Source organism: Gorilla gorilla, chromosome 11 (assembly GCF_029281585.2).
Source record: "Gorilla gorilla gorilla isolate KB3781 chromosome 11, NHGRI_mGorGor1-v2.1_pri, whole genome shotgun sequence".
NCBI lineage: Eukaryota > Metazoa > Chordata > Mammalia > Primates > Hominidae > Gorilla > Gorilla gorilla.
The window spans coordinates 98,403,741-98,423,724 of NC_073235.2; the positions used below are offsets into that span (position 1 = coordinate 98,403,741).

At 36.4% G+C, this 19,984-nt stretch overlaps 1 protein-coding gene across 1 annotated transcript in view; it reads right to left on the bottom strand.

The window, feature by feature from the left end:
* DNAH7 (dynein axonemal heavy chain 7) overlaps window positions 1-19,984 on the bottom strand; it is a 331,737-nt gene that overhangs the window by 278,649 nt on the left and 33,104 nt on the right. Inside the window, exons 6-9 of the mRNA XM_004032984.5 lie at window positions 11,994-12,081; window positions 10,794-10,974; window positions 8,470-8,545; window positions 3,199-3,324 (exon numbers count right to left, since the gene is read on the bottom strand). Coding sequence (XP_004033032.4) covers window positions 3,199-3,324; window positions 8,470-8,545; window positions 10,794-10,974; window positions 11,994-12,081 — 471 coding nt within the window. The remainder of the gene's footprint in view (window positions 1-3,198; window positions 3,325-8,469; window positions 8,546-10,793; window positions 10,975-11,993; window positions 12,082-19,984) is intronic.

Below are 19,984 nucleotides of genomic sequence, written 5' to 3' on the forward strand. Positions count from 1 at the left end.
GTGTCTTTATCATGGATGCCTTGAAGTTTGCTTCAGTTGCTGCTAACATCTCTGCCACCACAACTATGGAGCCTAATTTTGGACACATACACTTTCTATTGTTTTTTAAATTTCAGCTTTGTTACTTTTTCTTCCCCCTTTTCATTTTCTTATCTCTTGCCTCCTGAAATCATCTAACAGACCAAGTCTAGCATTTTATGGACAATAGTAGGTCATGGAGTCCCATCCTTCAGTGTCCAGCTCAGTGTGTTCTGAAAATGGATATAAAAGAAAACGATAACTTGTGGTGTTGTTTTGAAAATGAAATGTACTAATTTACACAAACATAATTTGTGAAAGTAATATACTATATTGTATGACCTCATGACTGCATGCAAAATTAGATCATGGGCCTTGTCAGCTGAGAAGAGGTATTTTAACTCCAATATTCAAAAGAAAAGAAATGACAAAAACATGGGGCAATGAAGTAGCCTCTTCCTACTTAGTACAAGTCAAATTAAGCAGACAAAGAAATCCATACTGTACAATGGAAAGGTGGAAGAATGCATTTCCTGGAAGTATGTATTCTGAAAGCTAAAGCCAGTTTTAAGGATCCTAGCCCATTCTCTGAAGTCAGCAGAGGCCCCTGAAGTATGTAGAAGGTCAGAATATGTGTTAGAAACCCTGTATAATCTCATTACGTTCTGCAGACCTGGGTTCATTCAGCAAAGTAAGGCGAGTCTGTAAGTTCACAGAGTTCCACAGTGTGCAACTGAAAAGAGGGGAGGAAAAAATAAACTTGAATAATTTACCCACATGGAGAAGGCAAAGCTTCCTAGAAAGGCATTGGAGTGAAACTTCATGCCCAAGTATCCCTCCCAAAAGGGAATCACTCAAAATTTATAAAGAAATTCTGCTGTAAAGAAGAAATGAGAGGGAATTCTGTAAACCAAAAATCTATATAAAAATTACAAACTCTTACTGAAATATATACACAAGATTGAATATTGAAATATATGTAGGATATGAGCGAGAGTGCTTTTTTATTATTTTATTTTATTTTATTTTAATTTTATTTTGAGCTAGAGTCTTGCTCTGTCACCCAAGCTGGAGTGCATTGGCATGATCTCAGCTATCTCAGCTCACTGCAACCTCTGCCTTTTGGTTCAAGTTATTCTCCGGCCTCAGCCTCCCAAGTAGCTGGGATTACAGGCGCCCACCACCACACCTAGCTAATTTTTGTATTTTTAGTAAAGACGAGGTTTCACCATCTTGGGCAGGCTGGTCTTGAACTCCTGACCTTGTGATCCACCCACCTCAGCTTCCCAAAGTGCTGGAAGTACAGGCGTGAGCCACAACACTTGGCCCCAAAGTGCTTCTTAATTTAATTACACGTGTCTATTTTCTGAAATTAATATAAAAACTTAATTCCAATCAGAACACCGACAATTTTTCTCTTTCCATCTTTCTTTTGAATTAAATAGAATAGGCTTAAACTTAATAAGGAAAAGTGAATGTTTAAAAAATAGCCAAGAAGAGCATGAAAATAGGGTTGGGATTCCTCTCACCAAATATAAGCACATGCCATAGAGTCACCCTAATCAAATTAATCTGTACTTGTACAGAAAGAGATTCAAATATTACAGGAAAAAAAATAGAGAATCCAGAAAGACATTCTGATTACTATAAATTCTGTAGATTTCTATAGATTGAAGAGTTAATCCATGACAAAGGTGATAGCTCCATTAAGGGGGAAAAGGTAGATTGTTTAAGAAATGATGCTGGCACAATTGGCTATCTGGAAGAAAATAAAAATGAATTTCATTCTACATCATTGGTAAAAATAACCTTCAGGTGGTCAAAAAACTAAAATGTTAAAAAAATAAAAAAATTTTACTAGTTAGCCAGGAAGATCTCACATACAATTTACTAAATAAGAAGACCTTCTTAACCAAGACTAGGAGAATTCAGAAGAAAACAGAGACATATTTAACAGTATAAAAATTTTTAATTTCAGAGTATTAAAGGAAACTATAAACTCAGTCAATGGTCAAATTATAAACCTAAGTTTTAGCAGTTGTTTGATTTGTTTCAGGTACTAGACACAGAACTGAAACCTCTGTTATTCTAAGAGGTTATCAAATTGATAAGAAAAGATGAAGAACCAACAAAACACTGACAAAGATATAAGTAGAGAATTCATAATCAAATTCAAATAACTAACAAACACATGAAAAGATGTTCAAATTCCCTAGTAGTCTAGCAAAGGCAAATCGAAGTAATGATGATATAGCATTTTACATTGATTGACAAATAGCATAATACACATAGTTAGAATTTTAGGGAAAGAAGTTCTCATTTACTGTTGGTAAAAACGTAAAGTATCAAACATTTCTGGAAAAAAAATCCAGCAAAATATACTAAAATAAAAACATAAATATGCTATGATCTAGTTATCCCACTTTTGTGAATCTATCCCATGTAAACAAAGGGACCAGTGAATAATAACGTATTTACAAGGTTATTTCCTGACGCATTATTCATAGTATCAGAAACTGAAATAAAATAAATGCCCTTGGAATTCAAAGTAATTCCAGATAACACAGAGAAGGAATTCAGAATTCCATAAGATAAATTTAACAAAGAGATCGAAATAATTAAAACAAATAAAGCAGAAATTCTAGAGTTGAAAAACACAATTGACATGCTGAAGAATGCATCAGAGTCCATTAATAGCAGAATTGGGTTAATGGGTAAAAGAAAATATATAGTTAGACAGAATGAATGAGACCTAGTATTTGATAGCACAACAGGAGGACTACAGTCAATAATACTTTAATTGTACATTTTAAAATAACGGAAGGAGTATAACTGGATTGTTTGTAACACAAAGGAAAAATGCTTGAGGGGATGGACACCAAACTTTCCATGGCGTGATTATTAATCATTGCATGCCTCTACCAAAATATCTCATGTACCCCATAAATATATACATCTACTATGTACTCAAAAAATTAAAAAATTTAAAATTTTAGAAAAGCAGTGTTCACTTTTTGCTCTATATACTTCTTTGTTGTTTATTTAAAACCATGTTTGAATACTTACATTAAAATGGTAATGTTTTACTTTGCAGTTAAAATAGGAAAAGAAATAATTAAAATATAGTAAAACAACTTCCCTCTATATTTTAAAAACCTCTATAAGGCCACATATACTCACTTAAAATTAGTGTGCCACAAATCCAGTACAGCCAGCATTGTGGGGTTCATTGCATTCAAGTGATCCCTAATATAACTGCTTGCAGCTAAAAAAGATTTCCTCCAAGGTTTTGGCAGAATTTCCATTCTGAAAACAAAGAAAATATTTAGTTACAGTCTTTCAAAGTCAAAAGAAAGTATTTTTATAGTAACTGTACATTTTGGGTAATAATGATTTAATTTTAATAAAATATGTGTTGTATCCTTCATCATAATAACAAAACAAGCAATTATGTTTTAAAATATATAAAGATCATATGTTTTATGGTTTAGTATAATTTCATTATAAAAATGACTCTGAAATTAGATTTAAATCTTTAATACAACAGGTAACTAATTTTTATCTCCAAATACTTGATCTTATTGAATCCACAAATAATTTACAATGAACAAATGAAAACAGCAGCCAGCTATCTCTCATAAACATCTTCAAAGATTCTCTACTAATTTCAGGACATACATTTAAATTTTCCCTTTATTTTTAAAATTCCTCCTTTATTTTTATTTTTAAAACATTTTAAGGATATAGTCCAACCTTCCTATAGAAATCCCCTTGAACTTTACCCCGTTAATATGTAAACATCATTTATAAATCACAAACACTAATGTTTTTATTTGAAGACACATTTACAGTTAACCCTTGAATAACACGGGTTTGAACTGTGCCCATCAACTTACATGTGGATTTTCTTCCACTTCTACCACCCACTCCCCGCACAGCAAGACCAATCTCCCTCTCCCTCCCCCTCCTCCTCCCCCTTCTTCTTTCCCTCCTCCTTCACCTCCTCTTCCTCCTGCTCCTCTATCACTACCACCACCATGTAAAGATTACAAGGATGAAGACCTTTACGATGATCCACTTCTACTTTATGAATAGTAAATATATTTTCTCTTTCTTATGATTTTGTTAATAGAATTTTCTTTTCCCTAGCTTATTGTAAGAATTCAGTATATAATACATATAACACATAAAATATGTTTTAATTGGCTGTTTATGTTATCAGTAAGGTTTCCAGTGAACAGTAGGGTATTAATAGTTAAGCTTTGTTATATATAAGTTAAGCTTATATATTTTACCACATATAAAAATTATATGTGGTATAGGGGCTCAGTGGCCCTTACCCCCGTGTTAAAAGATCAACTGTATTCTGTAACTCTTATGACTTTAATAATCATCTTTTATATATTGAAATGTGCCATCTTCATCTTTCAGAATATATTTAAACATTTACATTTTCTGTGTATATAGTAAGTTTAATTCAATTTTTCATATGTGGCTGTATCACCTTTGCAATTATGAAGGATGATTTTTGTCTTTCCCAGGAGAAAAGTTGTTCTCCCTAGAGGATATGGAAAATGGGTACATAACTTTTTGTGTGTGTGTGTGTGTAATGGGGAATAATTTGGGGCTTTTTTTTTTTTTTTTTTGAGATGGAGTCTCACTCTGTTGCCCAGGCTGGAGTGCAGTGGCACGATCTCAGCTCACTGCAACCTCCACCTCCTGGGTTCAAGCAATTCTCTTGCCTCAGCCTCCTGAGTAGCTGGGATTACAAGTGCACGCCACCATGCCCAGCTAACTTTTGTATTTTCAGTAGAGACAGGGTTTCACCACGTTGGCCAGAACTGGTCTCAAACTCCTGACCTCAAGTGATCTGCTCTTCTCAGCCTCCCAAAGTGCTGGTATTACGGGCGTGAGCCACCGCACTTGGCCTTTGGGGCATTTTAAAATGATATAAAAGAAAATAAAACTGAAGTGGTTATTTAATCATATAAGTTCCATCCTTCAAACTATTTAAGAGATTTATTCCTAAATGTTATTATTAGAGAAAATATACAGCAAGGAGATTTTCCCATTATGTGTTCTATATTTCCATCCATGTAATAAATTGAAATACATTCTATAAATATACATATTCTGTAATGTTCCCAAAATCAAGCTTTTATGCCCCTACCATATCTGAAGTCTGTGCTAGTTGCTATGGGAATTAAAAAACCTATATCATATTCTTTTCACCAAGTACTTATGTTTTAACCATCTTAGTGTCCACCTGTCTATGTCTAGTCATCTACCTATCGATCCATCAACTCATAAATGTAATGTTAGGCTTAAATACATAAATAAACAAAGCACATAAGAACAATTAGTTGTATAGGGGCTTGCAATGGAGATATTGCAAGTTTGGTTCAAGACCACCCCCATAAGGCAAATATTGCAATTAAGCACGTCACACAAATTTTTGGTTTCCTAGTGCATATAAAACTTATGTTTATGCTATACTGTAGTCTATTAAGCAGGCAATGGCATTATATCTTTAAAATAAAATATAGGGCCAGGCACAGAGGCTCACACCTGTAATCCCAGCACTTTGGGAGGCCAAGGTGGGAGGATTTCTTGAGCCCAGGAGTTTGAGACCAGCCTGGGCAACATAGGGAGATTGCGTCTCTAAAAAATAAAAATAAAAAAATAAAAATAAAAAAATTAAATTAGCTGGGCATAGTGATACGCACCTGTGGTCCCAACTCCTTGAGAAACTAATGTGGGAGGATCACTTGGGTCTGGGAGGTTAAGGCTGTACCGAACTGTGATCATGCCACTGCACTCCAACCTGGGAAACAAAGAAACCCTATCTCAAGAAAATTACAAATGAAAAAAGGAATCCAGGTGCAGTGGCTCACACCTGTAATCCCAGCACTGTGGGAGGCTGAGGCAGGTGGATCACTGGAGGTCAAGAGTTTGAGACAAGCCTGGCCAACATGGTTAAACCCTGTCTCTACTAAAAATACAAAAATTAGCCGGGCATGGTGGTGCACACCTGTAATCCCACTTACTCAGAAGGCTGAGGCAGGAGAATCGCTTGAAACCCAGAGGCAGAGGTTGCAGTGAGCCAAGATCACACCACTGCACTCCAGCCTGGGCAAGGGAGTGAGACCCTGTCTCGGGAAAAAAAAATGTATACACCTTAATTTTAAAATACTTTGTTGCCACAAAATACTAACAATCATCTGAGCCTTTTGCGAGTCATAATCTTTTTGCTGGTGGAAGGTCTTAATGGCTTCTAACTAACCAAGCTGTGGCAATTTTTAAAAATAAGACAGCAATGACATCTGCCACATCCTCAATTGACTCTTCTTTTCATGAAAGATTTCTCTGCAGCATTCAATGCTATTCGATAGCACTGTACCCAACTAGAACTTCTTTCAAAATTGGAATCAATCCTCTCGAACTCTGATGCTGCCTTATCAACTAAGCTTATGTAATATTCTAAATCCTTTGTTGTCATTTCAGTGTTCACAGCATCTTCACCAGGAATAGAATCCATCTTAAGAAACCACTGTTTTTGCTCATCCATAAGAAGCAACTCCTCATCTGTTCAAGTTTTATCATGAGATGGGAGAAATTCAGTCACATCTTCAGGCTCCACTTCTAATTCTTGTTCTCTGGCTTCCAACACATCTTTGCAACACATCTGCAGTGACTTCCTCCACTGAAGTCTTGAGCCACTCAAAGTCATCCGTAAGGGTTGAACTTCTTCCAAACTTCTGCTCATGTTGATATTTTTACCACCTTGTATGAATCACAAATGTTCTTAACGGCATCTACAACAGTGAATCTCTTCCAGAAAGTTTTCAATTCACTTTGCCAAGATCCCTCAGAGAAATCACTATAGTAGATACAGCCTTTCAAAAATTTGTTCTGTAATTTCAACTTTTATTTTAGATTCAGCGGGTATAGGTGGATATATTTATTACATGGGTATATTGTGTGATGCTGAGGTTTGGGGAACAGTTGATCCCAACACCCAGGTACCAGCACAGTCCCTGATATAGTTTGTATATCCCCTCCAAATCTCAGGTTGAAATGTAATCCCCGGTACTGGAGGTGGGGCCTGTTGGGAGGTAACTGGATCATGGGGACAGGTTTCACATGAATGGTTTAGCATCATCCTCTTGGCATTATCCTCGCAATGGTAAGTTCTCATGAGATCTGGATGTTTAAAAGTGTGTGGCACCTTCCCGCTCACTCTTCATCCTGCTCTCTCCATGTGAGATGCCTGCTCCCACTTTGCCTTCTGCCATGATTGTAAGCTTCCCAAGGCCTCCCCAGATGTCAAGCAGGTGCCAGCAACATACTTCCTATAAAACCTGAGCAACTGTGAGCCAATTAAACCTCTTTTCTTTATAAATCACCCAGTCTCTGGTATTTATAGCAACATAAGAACTGCCTAACACAGAACCCAATAGTTAATTTTTCAACCCTTGCTCCGTTATGGAGATTGCTTCTTTTCTTAAACCTCATGAAGCAACCTCTGCTACCTTCAAACATTTCTTCTGCAGCTTCCTTACCTTTCTCAGCCTTTACGGAACTGCAGAGAGTTAGGGCTTTGCTCTGGATTAGGCTCTGGCTTAAGGAAATGTCATGGCTGGTTTGATCTTCTTCCAGACCACTTCCTCCATATCAGCAATAAGGCTGTTTCACTTTCTTGTTGGTCATGTGTTCACTGGAATAGCACTTTTAATTTCCTTTGCATTCACAACCTGGCTAACTGGTACTAGAGGCCTAGCTTTGGCCTATCTTGGCTTTCAACAAGTCTTCCTCACTAAGCTTAATCATTTCTAGCTTTTGATTTAAAGTGAGAAATGTGCAACTCAGAGGCCATTGTAGGTTACTTGGCCTAATTTCAATACAGTTCTGTCTCAGGGAATTAGGGAGGCCTTAGGAAAGGAAGAGAAATGGGGGAGTGACTGGTTGGTGGAGGAGTCAGAACACACACAACATTTATTGACATCGTTTGCCATCTTACATGGGTGCAGTTTGTGGCTTTCCAAGATAATTATAATAGTAACATCAAAGATTACTTATCACAGCTCACCATAACAGATGTAATAATAACAGAAAAAGCTTAAAATATTGTGAGAATTACCAAAACTGACACAGAGACACAAAGTGAGCACATGCTGTTAGAAAAATGATGCCAACAGACTTGCTTGACAAAGACCTTCAGTTGCAAAAAACCCTCACAAACCTCCTACTGGCAAACAACACAGTATCTGTGAAGCACAATAAAGCAAAGTGCAATAAGATGAGGCATGCCTGTATATGAAATACATACATACACACATATACATTTATATATAAATTATAAACATACATTTGAGAAAATATAATTGGTGATATAAACATATACAGAAGTGGTCACATAATCAACATTCTTAGAGAAATCTGATCACTTACTCAGCACGATGGGCTGGAAGTTCATCTGTCTTCTTATAATCTTCTTTCTCTCGAGGATCTTTTAAAACAAAATCAACTAAAAGAAAATTTTAAAATTCTGATAAATAACCTTATATTAACTGTAGTACATTTCCAAGCAATTGCAAAGCTAGTTCTACTAAAATTAACTGTTTAAATTATATTAAAGTTGTTTAATAATGAGCAATTTGTGCATTTATGAGAAGAAAATTTTTAAAATCTTACAAGAAAATGTATCATGTCTGTGTCTTTGAGGATATATGTTCCCTTTCTTAACACAATGTGTCCCTCCTCTTTCATTTGAAAGGAATAATTGCTCTTAATATTATATTTTCCTTTATAGCTATTCCATCAAAAATATTCTTGTTGACTTGAAGGTCAACAATACAGGATAGCAGTAGTTCTATTTCACTGAGAAAAGGTACATACAGTTGGCCCTCTGTATCTGCAGGTTCTGCATCCATGGATTCAACCAACGATGAATCAAAAATATTCAGAAAAAATAATAAAAATAACAGACAACAATAAAAATGATACAAATAAAAATATACAGTGTAACAACGGTTTACATAGCATGTACATTGTATGAGGTAGTATAAGAAATCTGGAGATGATTTAAAGTATATGGGAGGATGTACATAGGTTATATGCAAATACTATGCCATTTTATATCAGAGACTTAAGCATCTGCAGATTTTGGTATCTGTCAGGGAGGGGAGTGTCCTGGAACCAATCTCCTGTGGATACCAAGGAACAACAGTATTGCCTTGTTCTCTTTTAAATTGCATAAGAGCATAAAACAGTCTTGTTATAAAATCAGAAAAGTCAGCTACCTCGCTTCTGTCTTCTATGGTCTTTAATTCACATTTAATTCTAATTCTTCGGCCCATATTTCAAGAAGCTCTAATATGCAAATCATATGTATTACCCCCTTCCCTACAATCTTTCAGAGACTCTCCTTTACCTTTAAGCGCTCTAAAAAGGCATACAAAGCCCTTCAGATTCTGTCCCCTTCCCCAGATGCACCCTATGCTTTGGCTTCAGAACTGCTTACAAGCCCAGAAGAGCCTCTCATGGGCGTCTGCTATCATTCACACCATTTCCTAGGCCACGCATGTTCCCGACTAGACTGTTGCTCATCCTTCAAGACTTAGTTTAGGCTCCTCCAGAGTCCTTCCTAACAAGTTAGAGATGACCTCTTCTCCCTTACAGTGTATGTTCTGCTTCTTTCCTCTTTGGACTTATTACTTTGCTTTATATTTAGTTATTTGTCTATCTCCCTCATTACACTATGAACTCTGAGGGCAGGGATTAGGCTTTTTATTTTTATATCACCAGGATACTCAATAGAAGTCATAAACACAATGAATGTCCTCCACCAATAAGGGTCCCCACATTACTCCAAAGCATTATTATTTCTCCAATTTTGAACACAGCATCCGTCATACTAGGTTTACTATCATAACCAACTGGAGATGCTTTTTTTAAAGTACAGATTCCAAGGCCCTGACTCCAGGGATTTTAATTCAGGTGGGGCCAGAAGTCAGTATTTTTAAAACGGTTCTGGTAACCAGTCAGCCTTAGAATCTATTTGTCTGCACCATGGGTCAACAAATTATTTATGTAAAGGGTTAGGCTGTAACTATTTTCGACTTTGTGGGCCACAAGGACTCTGTCACAACTGCTCAATTTTGCTCTTGTAGCTCAAAAGCAGCCAGATTTGTAGATGACATGCAAATGAATTAGTGTGGCTATGTTCCAATAAAACTTTATGAAAACAGGCAGTGGCCAGATTTGCCTGCGAGCTATAGTTTGTCAACCTTTGGTCTACTGCAACAATTTTGTATTAATCACATTCTAATTTATGACATCGGTAATACTAATGTTCATTGTTAATGCTTACACTTTTAGGTAATTATTTAAATATGTATGTCTTGTCTCATGTCTACACCAAAAGATCCTGGAATGAAGAGACCATCTTAAAGGGAGAGACTATCTCCTAAATGCCTAATGCCTTGCATAAATTAGACACTCAATAAATATCTTGAGGGATTGAAATTAATGCTTTATAATTTTCTTCAGTGCTATCCTTTGTGGTGGGGATATATCCCTACAAATAGAAATAGATTTTTTGTAATACTACATTAATGGAATTTGCCTAAGATCTTAAGTAATATAACAGCAATGTAAGAAATGGCATAATTATAATATTGTGACTAGTTTCAAGTATAGGTATTATTAATACAAAAATAATCTTTAATGAGACACATATTTGAATTAAAAATCAAAGCATAATACCAATTTACCTATGGATTTCTTTACACTAAGAAGATAATCCTCTCTCATTTCATCAGATAATGTAACTATGCTGTCAGTGAAGACTTTCAGATGTTGTGGAACTAAATCCAGTACATGTTCTAGCCAAGAATCTTCCATTGGGGCTACATGGTCTGTATCAATTCCATGGTGAATATAATAGTAATATCTCTACAAAAAGAAGATAGGAAAAATGTAGATGTTTAACAAAAGAAGTATGTTTATCAAAAATAAAACTACCAAGCAAAATTCAAGTTTTAGGAGAACAAAGTATTTATAAAGCATAAAAAAGTATTTGGTACAATTCACATAGGTATTATTTGAGATCTCCTAAATGTTACAAATGTGTATTTTCATGAAAACTAAAACTCTTATCTCAGTTAATAACTATACTGTAAAACATCAAGTTATATTACCAAATATATGATGTACTTAACAGAGTCCATGCTGAATTAGTGTTTTGTTAATTTTTAAAAATGATTTGTTAGTTTTTCTCTTTTTATTATTATCAGAAGTAGATCTTAAAAGCTGTAAGCAAATCAGTATCTCTATATATTAATTCCAGAAATATTATACAATAGGATTTAGGACATTTCCAACTGGCCTATTAATATTCCATACTGTAATTTTATAGCTGCTATCGTGTGTGTTCATAAAATATTCATTTTAAAACAAGTTATTATTTCTATAATAATGAACATTTAACTTCAATATATGTTCACAAATTTTTACATGTCACTTATTAGAAAAAATGTAAATGTCAAAATACTTTTGAATTAGCAGTGTCTTCTTTGATATTTACATTTAAAAAAATTATTATGTATTTAAATACTTGAAGAATTACTATTCCTAAAGTACGTTAATATGCCTTGTAAAATATACATTATATAATTATTATAGGATAATTTCTCATAAAAAAATTAAGGCATGTAAAGCTATACATGACTGAAGTTGGCTTTAATATGGAGAGCAGGTAGATTTGAAATTTTTTTAAATTGTGGTCTTAGGTGGCAAGGGAGAGAATGATTTCTTCTACAAATCCCATAGTGCCTTTTTATAGAATTCTGTATTTATTCCTATGTCCACAGAGTTTCACAAAGGAGAAGCACAGACTGGTCTCCAAAGTATAAAATTATCTTCAAGTGTTTCTTTCATTTTCAATTATACAGACAAAACAAATGGCCAGTTACCAAGATGTCTTTCTCTATAGCAGAAGCGGTCGGTTTTGGAATTGTGCTTCCATCAGGGACAGCTGAGTCTAAGTCAGCATCTTGTTGCCTAAGAAAATGATAAACATACTATTCAAAAGTAGATAAGGGGCAGTTAGAACATAAAACAATGGATATAAGAACACCAGGACTATTTTCTATTAAATCATAAGGAAAAATGAATTGTTGAACATTTTACAAACAGCATACACATTTGTTTGGTGCCATATTCCTCTCCAAATACTTTATTCATAGAGAGACAATTATATTGGAAGTTAGTTGCAAGACCTATTCAGAAATCACACCCTCCTTGATGGCCTTTATTCTTCCTCATTACTCAAGAATCAAGCTCTCTCTTCTTTGAAATTATAAAGGAACACTCTTGCATTATTCCTAAAATATGTATGGTTATTTATAAATATGAGTTTTAAAAAGAACACTGATGGAAAGTACTTTAAACACAGTTTTGCAGAAGACACAGACACATTCTTCAAAAGGCCATTTCTCAGATTTCTATAGACATACAAGTTAGCAATCAGTGACATGGAAGCTTTTATGTGCCTATGTATTTATTATTGGGTATGTGTTCATATAATACAATAATGTTTGTAAGTATAATTCAATTCAAAATATATGCCAAACATGAGCCACATTTTGTGACATGTTCTGGGGCTGCACTGGGCAGAAAGGCATAGTTCACATTTTCAGAAAAATAAGTTGTTCTGGGATAGCTTTAACCTCTTTATAATTGACTGTATCATTCTCTGGATCTCAACTTCATCTAAAATGGATACAGGTCAGTGATGTTGTATAATTAAGTACACCTTCCCACTAACTGCCCAGTGAGGGGAGACTCGAGGTTCATTGAGTATATCTGAGAGACCATACCAAAGTGGGCACCCAGAATAGATCTTCTAACTTATTTATCTTTTGCAAATCCAGGAATGCAGTGTTTTGTGAATTTTACATATTCTTTTCAATTAAATGGACAAGATAAAAGAGTCAAGGCTTTGGGTAATGTCTCAGTTTAATTCAATACATAGCTAGTGATCAATAAATGTTTGTTAAGTGAGGGAATACAAGTATGAAAGTAGAAGAAATCCTCAAAGTATTTAGTACATGGAGAGAAAAGGGTTGATTATTCTAACTACAAATATAATCTCATTACATTGTTGACTACACAGAAGAGAACTCAGCAGTAACGTATTTCAGGAATCAGGAAATCTGGGTTCAGAGTCTGCCACCATAAAGCATATGACCTCAGTAATTTTTGTTGTTTGTTTGTTTGTTTTATGGCAGAAATGCTCATCCTACCTACCTTGCTGAATTCTAAGAATCAAACAAACCTCATTCTCTGTGTGAATAACGCCTGCCTAGAAAGATGCATCAGGGTAAGGGTGGGTGAGGAGGTAGAAGGTTGGGGGTTGTAGGAATGGCTGTAGAAGTTCTTCCAGTCAGAGTGAAGATCCTTTCAGCTCTAAAACTCCATGATTCTATCATTCTAAGGCCAGCAATTACTATTGCTCCTCACCGAGAGCAATAATAATGGCAGCTTTTTATTGATTACCTACTCAGGCCCTCAATAGTTTCACATATATTATTTATAATCCTCACACCTATTGTTAAAGAAGACAATGACATAATTATTCCCATTTCACAGATGAAGAAACTGAATGTCAGAGAGGTTTAAATAACCTCCCCTTGGTCATACAGCTAATTAACTATGAAAGGAAGAATTTTCCCTTCAATATGTGCTTCCAAACAGCTGTGCTTATTCCATTCAGAAATAAAACGATCAATAGAGGAGACATGTGGTCTAGGTACAGAGAAAATATGATGTACTTTATTTCTCAAAAATGAAAAGAACTATATTGATTTTTTTTTCTCTTTACAAAATCAGTAAAAGCTTTTGGTTCAAGATGGTGGCATGAGCATCCCTTTTTTAAATTGCCCTGAAAAAAAAAGGTAGTGAAATAATTTTAACCCATTAATTGTGAAGAAACTAGAAGAAAAGTCATCAGCTAAGGAGAAATTTCACAAATTTCTGGAACCTGAAAAGGAGAGTATATTAGTCCGTTTTCACACTGTTGATAAAGACACACCTGAGACTGGGCAATTTAAAAAAGAAAGAGGTTTAATGGACTTACAGTTCCATGTGGTTAGGGAGGCCTCACAATCATGGCAGAAGGCGAAAGCCCCTTCTTACATGATAGCAGAAAGACAGAGAAATGAGAGCCAAGGGAAAGGGGTTTCACCTTATCAAACCATCAGATCCCATGAGACTTACTCACTATCATAGGAACAATATGGGAGAAACCAACCCCATGATTCAATTATCTCCCACTGGGTCCCTCCCACAACATGTGGTAATTATGGGAGTACAATTCAAGATGCAGTTTGGGTGGAGGCACAGAGCCAAGCCATATCATTCTAACCCTGGCCCCTCCAAATCTCATGTCTTCACATTTCAAAACCAATCACACCTTCCCAACGGTCTCCCAAAGTCTTAACTCATTTCAGCATTAACCCAAAAGTCCACAGTCCAGAGTCTCATCTGAGACAAGGCAAGTCCCTACCGCCTATGAGCATGTAAAGTCAAAAGCAAGCTAGTTATTTCCTAGATATAATGGGGGTACAGGTATTGGGCAAATACAGCCATTCCAGATGGGAGAAACTGGCCAAGACAAAGTGGTTACAGAGCCCATTCAAGTCCGAAATCCAGCAGGGCAGTAAAATTTTAAAGCTCCAAAATGATCTCCTTTGACTCCAGGTCTCATATCCAGGTCATGCTGATGCAAGAGGTGGGTTCCCATGGTCTTGGGCATCTCTGCCCTGTGGCTTTTCAGGGTACAGCCTCACTCTTGGCTGCTTTCACAGACTGGTGTTGAGTGTCTGCGGCTTTTCCAGGCAAACGGTGCAAGCTGTCAGTGGATCTACCATTCTGGGGTCTGAAGGACAGTGGCCCTCTTCTCAGAGCTCCACTAGGTGGTGCCCCAGTAGGGACTCTGAGTGGGGGCTCTGACCCCACATTTCCCTTCTGCATTGTTATATCAGAGGTTCTCCATGAGGGCCCTGCCCTTGCAGGAAACTTTTGCCTGGGCATCCAGGCATTTCCATACATCTTCTGAAATCTAGGTGAAGGTTCCCAAAGCCCAATTCTTGACTTCTGTGCACTTGCAAGCTCAACACCACATGGAAGCTGCCAAGGATTGAGGCTTGCACCCTCTTAAGCCATGGCCCAAGCTCCACGTTGGCCCCTTTCAGCCACAGCTGGAGCGGCTGGGACACAGGGTACCAAGTCCCTAGCCTGCACACAGCACGGGGACTCTGGGCCTGGCCCACAGAACCATTTTCTCCTGGGCTTCTGGGCCTGTGATGGGAGGGGCTGCCGTGAAGACCTCTGACATGCCCTGGAAATATTTTTCCCATTGTCTTGGGGATTAACATTTGGCTCCTTGATACTTATGCAAATTTCTGCAGCTGGCTTTAATTTCTCCTCTGAAAATAAGATTTTTTTTCCTATCATAGCATCAGGCTGCAAATTTTTATGCACTGCATCTCTTATGAAACTGAATGCCTTTAACAGCACCCAAGTCACCTCTTGAATGCTTTGCTGCCTAGAAATTTCTTCCACCAAATACCTTAAATCATCTCTCTCAAGTTCAAAGTTCCACAAATCCCTAGGGCAGGGGCAAAATGCCACCAGTCTCTTTGCTAAAACATAACGAGAGTCACTTTTGCTCCAGTTCCCAACAAGTTCCTCATCTCCATCTGAGACCACCTCAGCCTGGATCTTATTGTCCATATCACTATCAGGCTTTTGGTCAAAGCCATTCAACAAGTCTCTAGGAAGTTCCCAACTTTCCCACATTTTCCTATCTTTTTCTGAGCCTTCCAAACTGTTCCAACCTCTGCCTTTTACCCAGTTCCAAAGTTGCTTCCACATTTTCACATATCTTTTCAGCAACACCCCACTATACTGGTACCAATTTACCGTATTAGTCCATTTTCACGCTGCTGATAAAGACATACCCGAAACTGGGCAATTTACAAAAGAAATAGGTTTAATAGAACTTACAGTTCCACGTGGTTGGGGGGGTCTCACAATCATGGCAGAAGGCAAAAGGCACTTCTTACATGTGGTGGCAAGAGAGAGAAATGACAACCAAGCAAAACGGGTTTCCCCTTATCAAACCATCAGCTCTCCTGAGACTTATTCATTACCACGAGAACAGTATGGGAGAAACCATCCCCATGATTCAATTATGTCCCACCAGGTCTCTCCCACAACATATGGGAATTATGGGAGTGCAATTCAAATGAGATTTGGGTGGGGACACAGAGCCAAACCATAAAAGAGAGGACAGATGAAACAGAGTTTAAAACACCACAGCCCAAAACTCATACAGGAAGGAAAACAATCTGCCTGGGAGACCACTAGAAAAGGCTCTGGTATCAGGGTTGGCAGATACCAAAGGAGAGAATGAGTAGGAAGGCTGAAAACAAGGAGGTTATCTGAACAGCTTTCTGCCAACAAATTACATAAAAAGAATACGTTCCCAAAAGGCAAAAAAGGATCAAATATGACCCAATAAACAACAGAAAATCTGAATAGATCTGTATCAAGTACACTAATTGAATTAGTAATTAGCTTGCCAACCAAGAAAAGTTCAAGTCCAGATGGCTTCACTAATGAATCTGATCAAACAAGGAGGAAATAATACCAATTCTACACAAATTCTTTCAGAAAATAGAAGAGGTAAAAACACTTCCCAACTCTTTTTATGAGGCCATTAGTGGCCTGATATCAAAGCCAGACAACAATATAACAAGAAAACTACAGGGCCATATCATTCATGAATATAAACTAAAAAATCCCGAACAAAATACTAGCAAATCAGACCCAGCAACATATTAAAAGGATTACACACAATGACTAAGTGAGAGGAATGCAAGGTTGCACTAATATATAAAAAGCAACTAATGTAATATATCACATTAATAGAATAAAGAACAAAAACCAAATGATCACCTCAATAGACACAGAAAAAGCATTTAACAAAAATCCAGGATTCATTCATGATAAAATCTCTCAACAAATTCGGAAAGGAAATGATAAAAGATATCTATTTCCTTTACATATTTTTTGAGCCCACGTTGTGTTATTTTTTCTTAATTATTTAATATGTAATTTAACTGTAAATTGATGATTTATAGTTGTATATGATTATAAGGTAAAAAGTGTTATGATTTATTAATACAATGTGGAATAATTAAAGCTAATTAACATATCCATCACCTCAAATACTTAACACTTTGTGTGGAGAATTTATGAAATTTACTCTCAAAGATTTTGAAATGCACAATACATTTAATAAATTTGCCATGCTGTGCAATATGTTTTAAAGAAAAAAACAAAACTTACCCCTGTCTAACTAAGTCTTTGTAGCCTTTAACCATCATCTCCCCATTCCCCCTGCCTCCCTCCAGCCTCTGGTAACAACCATTCTACTCTCTGTTTCTTTTAGTTCAAGTATTTTAGATTAAACATATGAGAACATGCATATTTGTCTCTCTGTACCTATCTTATTTCACTTAGCATAGTGTTCTTCGATTCCATCCAAGTTAAATGATAAAATTTCCCTTTTTTAAGGCTGAAGTGTATTCCATTGTGTATATATACCACATTTTTTTAATCCATTCATCTGCTGATGGACAGTCAGGTTGATTACATAACTCAGCTATTATAAACAGTGCTGAAATGAACATGGGCATGCAGATGTCTCTTGAACATACTAATTTCAAATCTTTTGGGTGAATACCCAAAAATGAGATTGCTAGATCATATGGTAATTCTATTATTAGTTTTTTGACAAATATTGATACAAATTTCCACAATGGCTGCACTAATTTACATTCTCATCAACACTGTACAAAGGTTCCTTTTCTCCACAGTGTCTTAAAAACCTACAACTAACATTTCACATTAATGTGAAAATCTGAATGCTTTCTCCCTTAGACTAAGAATTCCACTCTCACCAATTATTTTCAATAATATACCAAAGGACCTAATAAGTGCAAAAAGGATATAAAAAGAAAAGCATCCAAGTTGGAAATGAAGAAATAAAATTGTTTTTACTTGCATAGAGCATGATTGTATGTATAGGAAATTCTAAGGAACTTTTAAAAGCTCTAAAATAAGTAAGTTTAGTAAGGTCTCAAAAACGTAAGGTCAACAAGCAAAAATCAATTGATTTTTCTATATACTGGCAAAAAACAACCAGAAAATAACATTAAATAATTTCATTCACAATAAAATTAATGGGATTACATTTTTAAAAAGAAGGGCAAGATTTCTACACAAAAATGTATATAAAGTGCTGAGAGCAACCGAAGATCTAAATAAGTGGAGAGAAATAACATGTTCACGGACTAGGCAACTCAATATTACTGAAATGACAATTCTCCAAAAATTCATTCACAGTCTCAATGCAATGCTTTCTAAGTCCCAGTAGGCATTTTTCCTCTGCAAAATCTGACAAGCTGATCTCTAAATGTATGTAGAAATGCAAAAGACCTAAAACACCCAAAATAATTTTGAAAAAGAAGAATAAATTTTGAGGGCTTAAACTATCTAATTTCAAAACTTACTATGAAGCTAAAGTAATCAAGACAAGTATGGTACTGGTGTAAAAATAAACATATAGATCAATGGAACAGAAATAGCCCCTCGTATATGGTGAAATTATTTTCTACAAGTATGCCAAGGTAATTCAAGGGATTAGGGGTTGAAACATTTGAACATTTATATGCCAAAAAATTGAACATCAAACCGTACCTTACACCATAGACAAAAATGAAGTTGAAATGTATCATGCATGTAAACGTAAGAGTTAAAATTATTTTTAAAAACCTAGGCCAGGCACAGTGGCTCATGCCTGTAATCCCAGCACTTTGGGAGGCCGAGGCAAGTGGATCACCCGAGGTCAGGAGTTTTGAGACCAGCCTGACCAACATGGTGAAACCTCATCTCTACTAAAAATACAAAAATTAGCTGGTTGTGGTGGTGCACACCTGTAATCCCAGGTACTTGAGAGGCTGAGGTAGGAAAATCGCTTGAACCCAGGAGGTGGAGGTTGCAGTGAGCCAAGATCACGCCACTGCACTCCAGCCTGGGTGACAGACAAAGACTCCATCTCAAAAAAAAACCTATAAGACTTCCAGAAGAAAATATAGGAGGAAATCTTTGAGAATTTGTATTAGGAAAAGACTTATATGACTCCAAAAGTATGAACAACAAAAGGAAAATTGATAAATTATATTTTAACAAAATGTAAAACTTTTTATTTTCAAAAAATATTGATATAACCTGCAACCATTGTTGCATCACCTTCTAGTGTATGAAGTCTGATGGGTCTTTGCACCACCTCTAAGGCACTTTGGATTTGTTGGAGGAAGAAAACTAAATGAACAAAGGAGAAGAGAAGATGACAGAAGACTGTCATGTTTACTGCCAAACAGCTCTCAAGGATGATTGTATGAAGTAGCTGAAGAGAGGCGCCCAGTGCCTGTCTTCTCCATAAAGAAGGACCAAAACAGCAAGTACATAAACACACATCAAGTAGATCATCTAGGGGAGAACACTGGAATCCAGCAGAGAAAAAACAGGGACCCTCTGAGGCATGGAAAGCTTAAGATGGCAATGTAGAGAGGAAAGTAGGGCAGTAGGCCAGTTCAGCTCAGAGCCAGGAGGAATGCTCCATTGCAGGAAAAATGTAAGTGAGGTATTTCCCAGCTGTTCACATTTCCACCCAAGAAACCTGCAGTCCTAGATACAGAAAAGCCTGTTGGCTCTCAGGATCCCTGAGCCTAGTATAGGGTGCTGCATGGAGCACCCACTACTGCATTGTTCCAGAGATGGAACTTGGGCTAAATCCCACTTCTGGAACCCAAGCTGCCATAGCACTGCACCA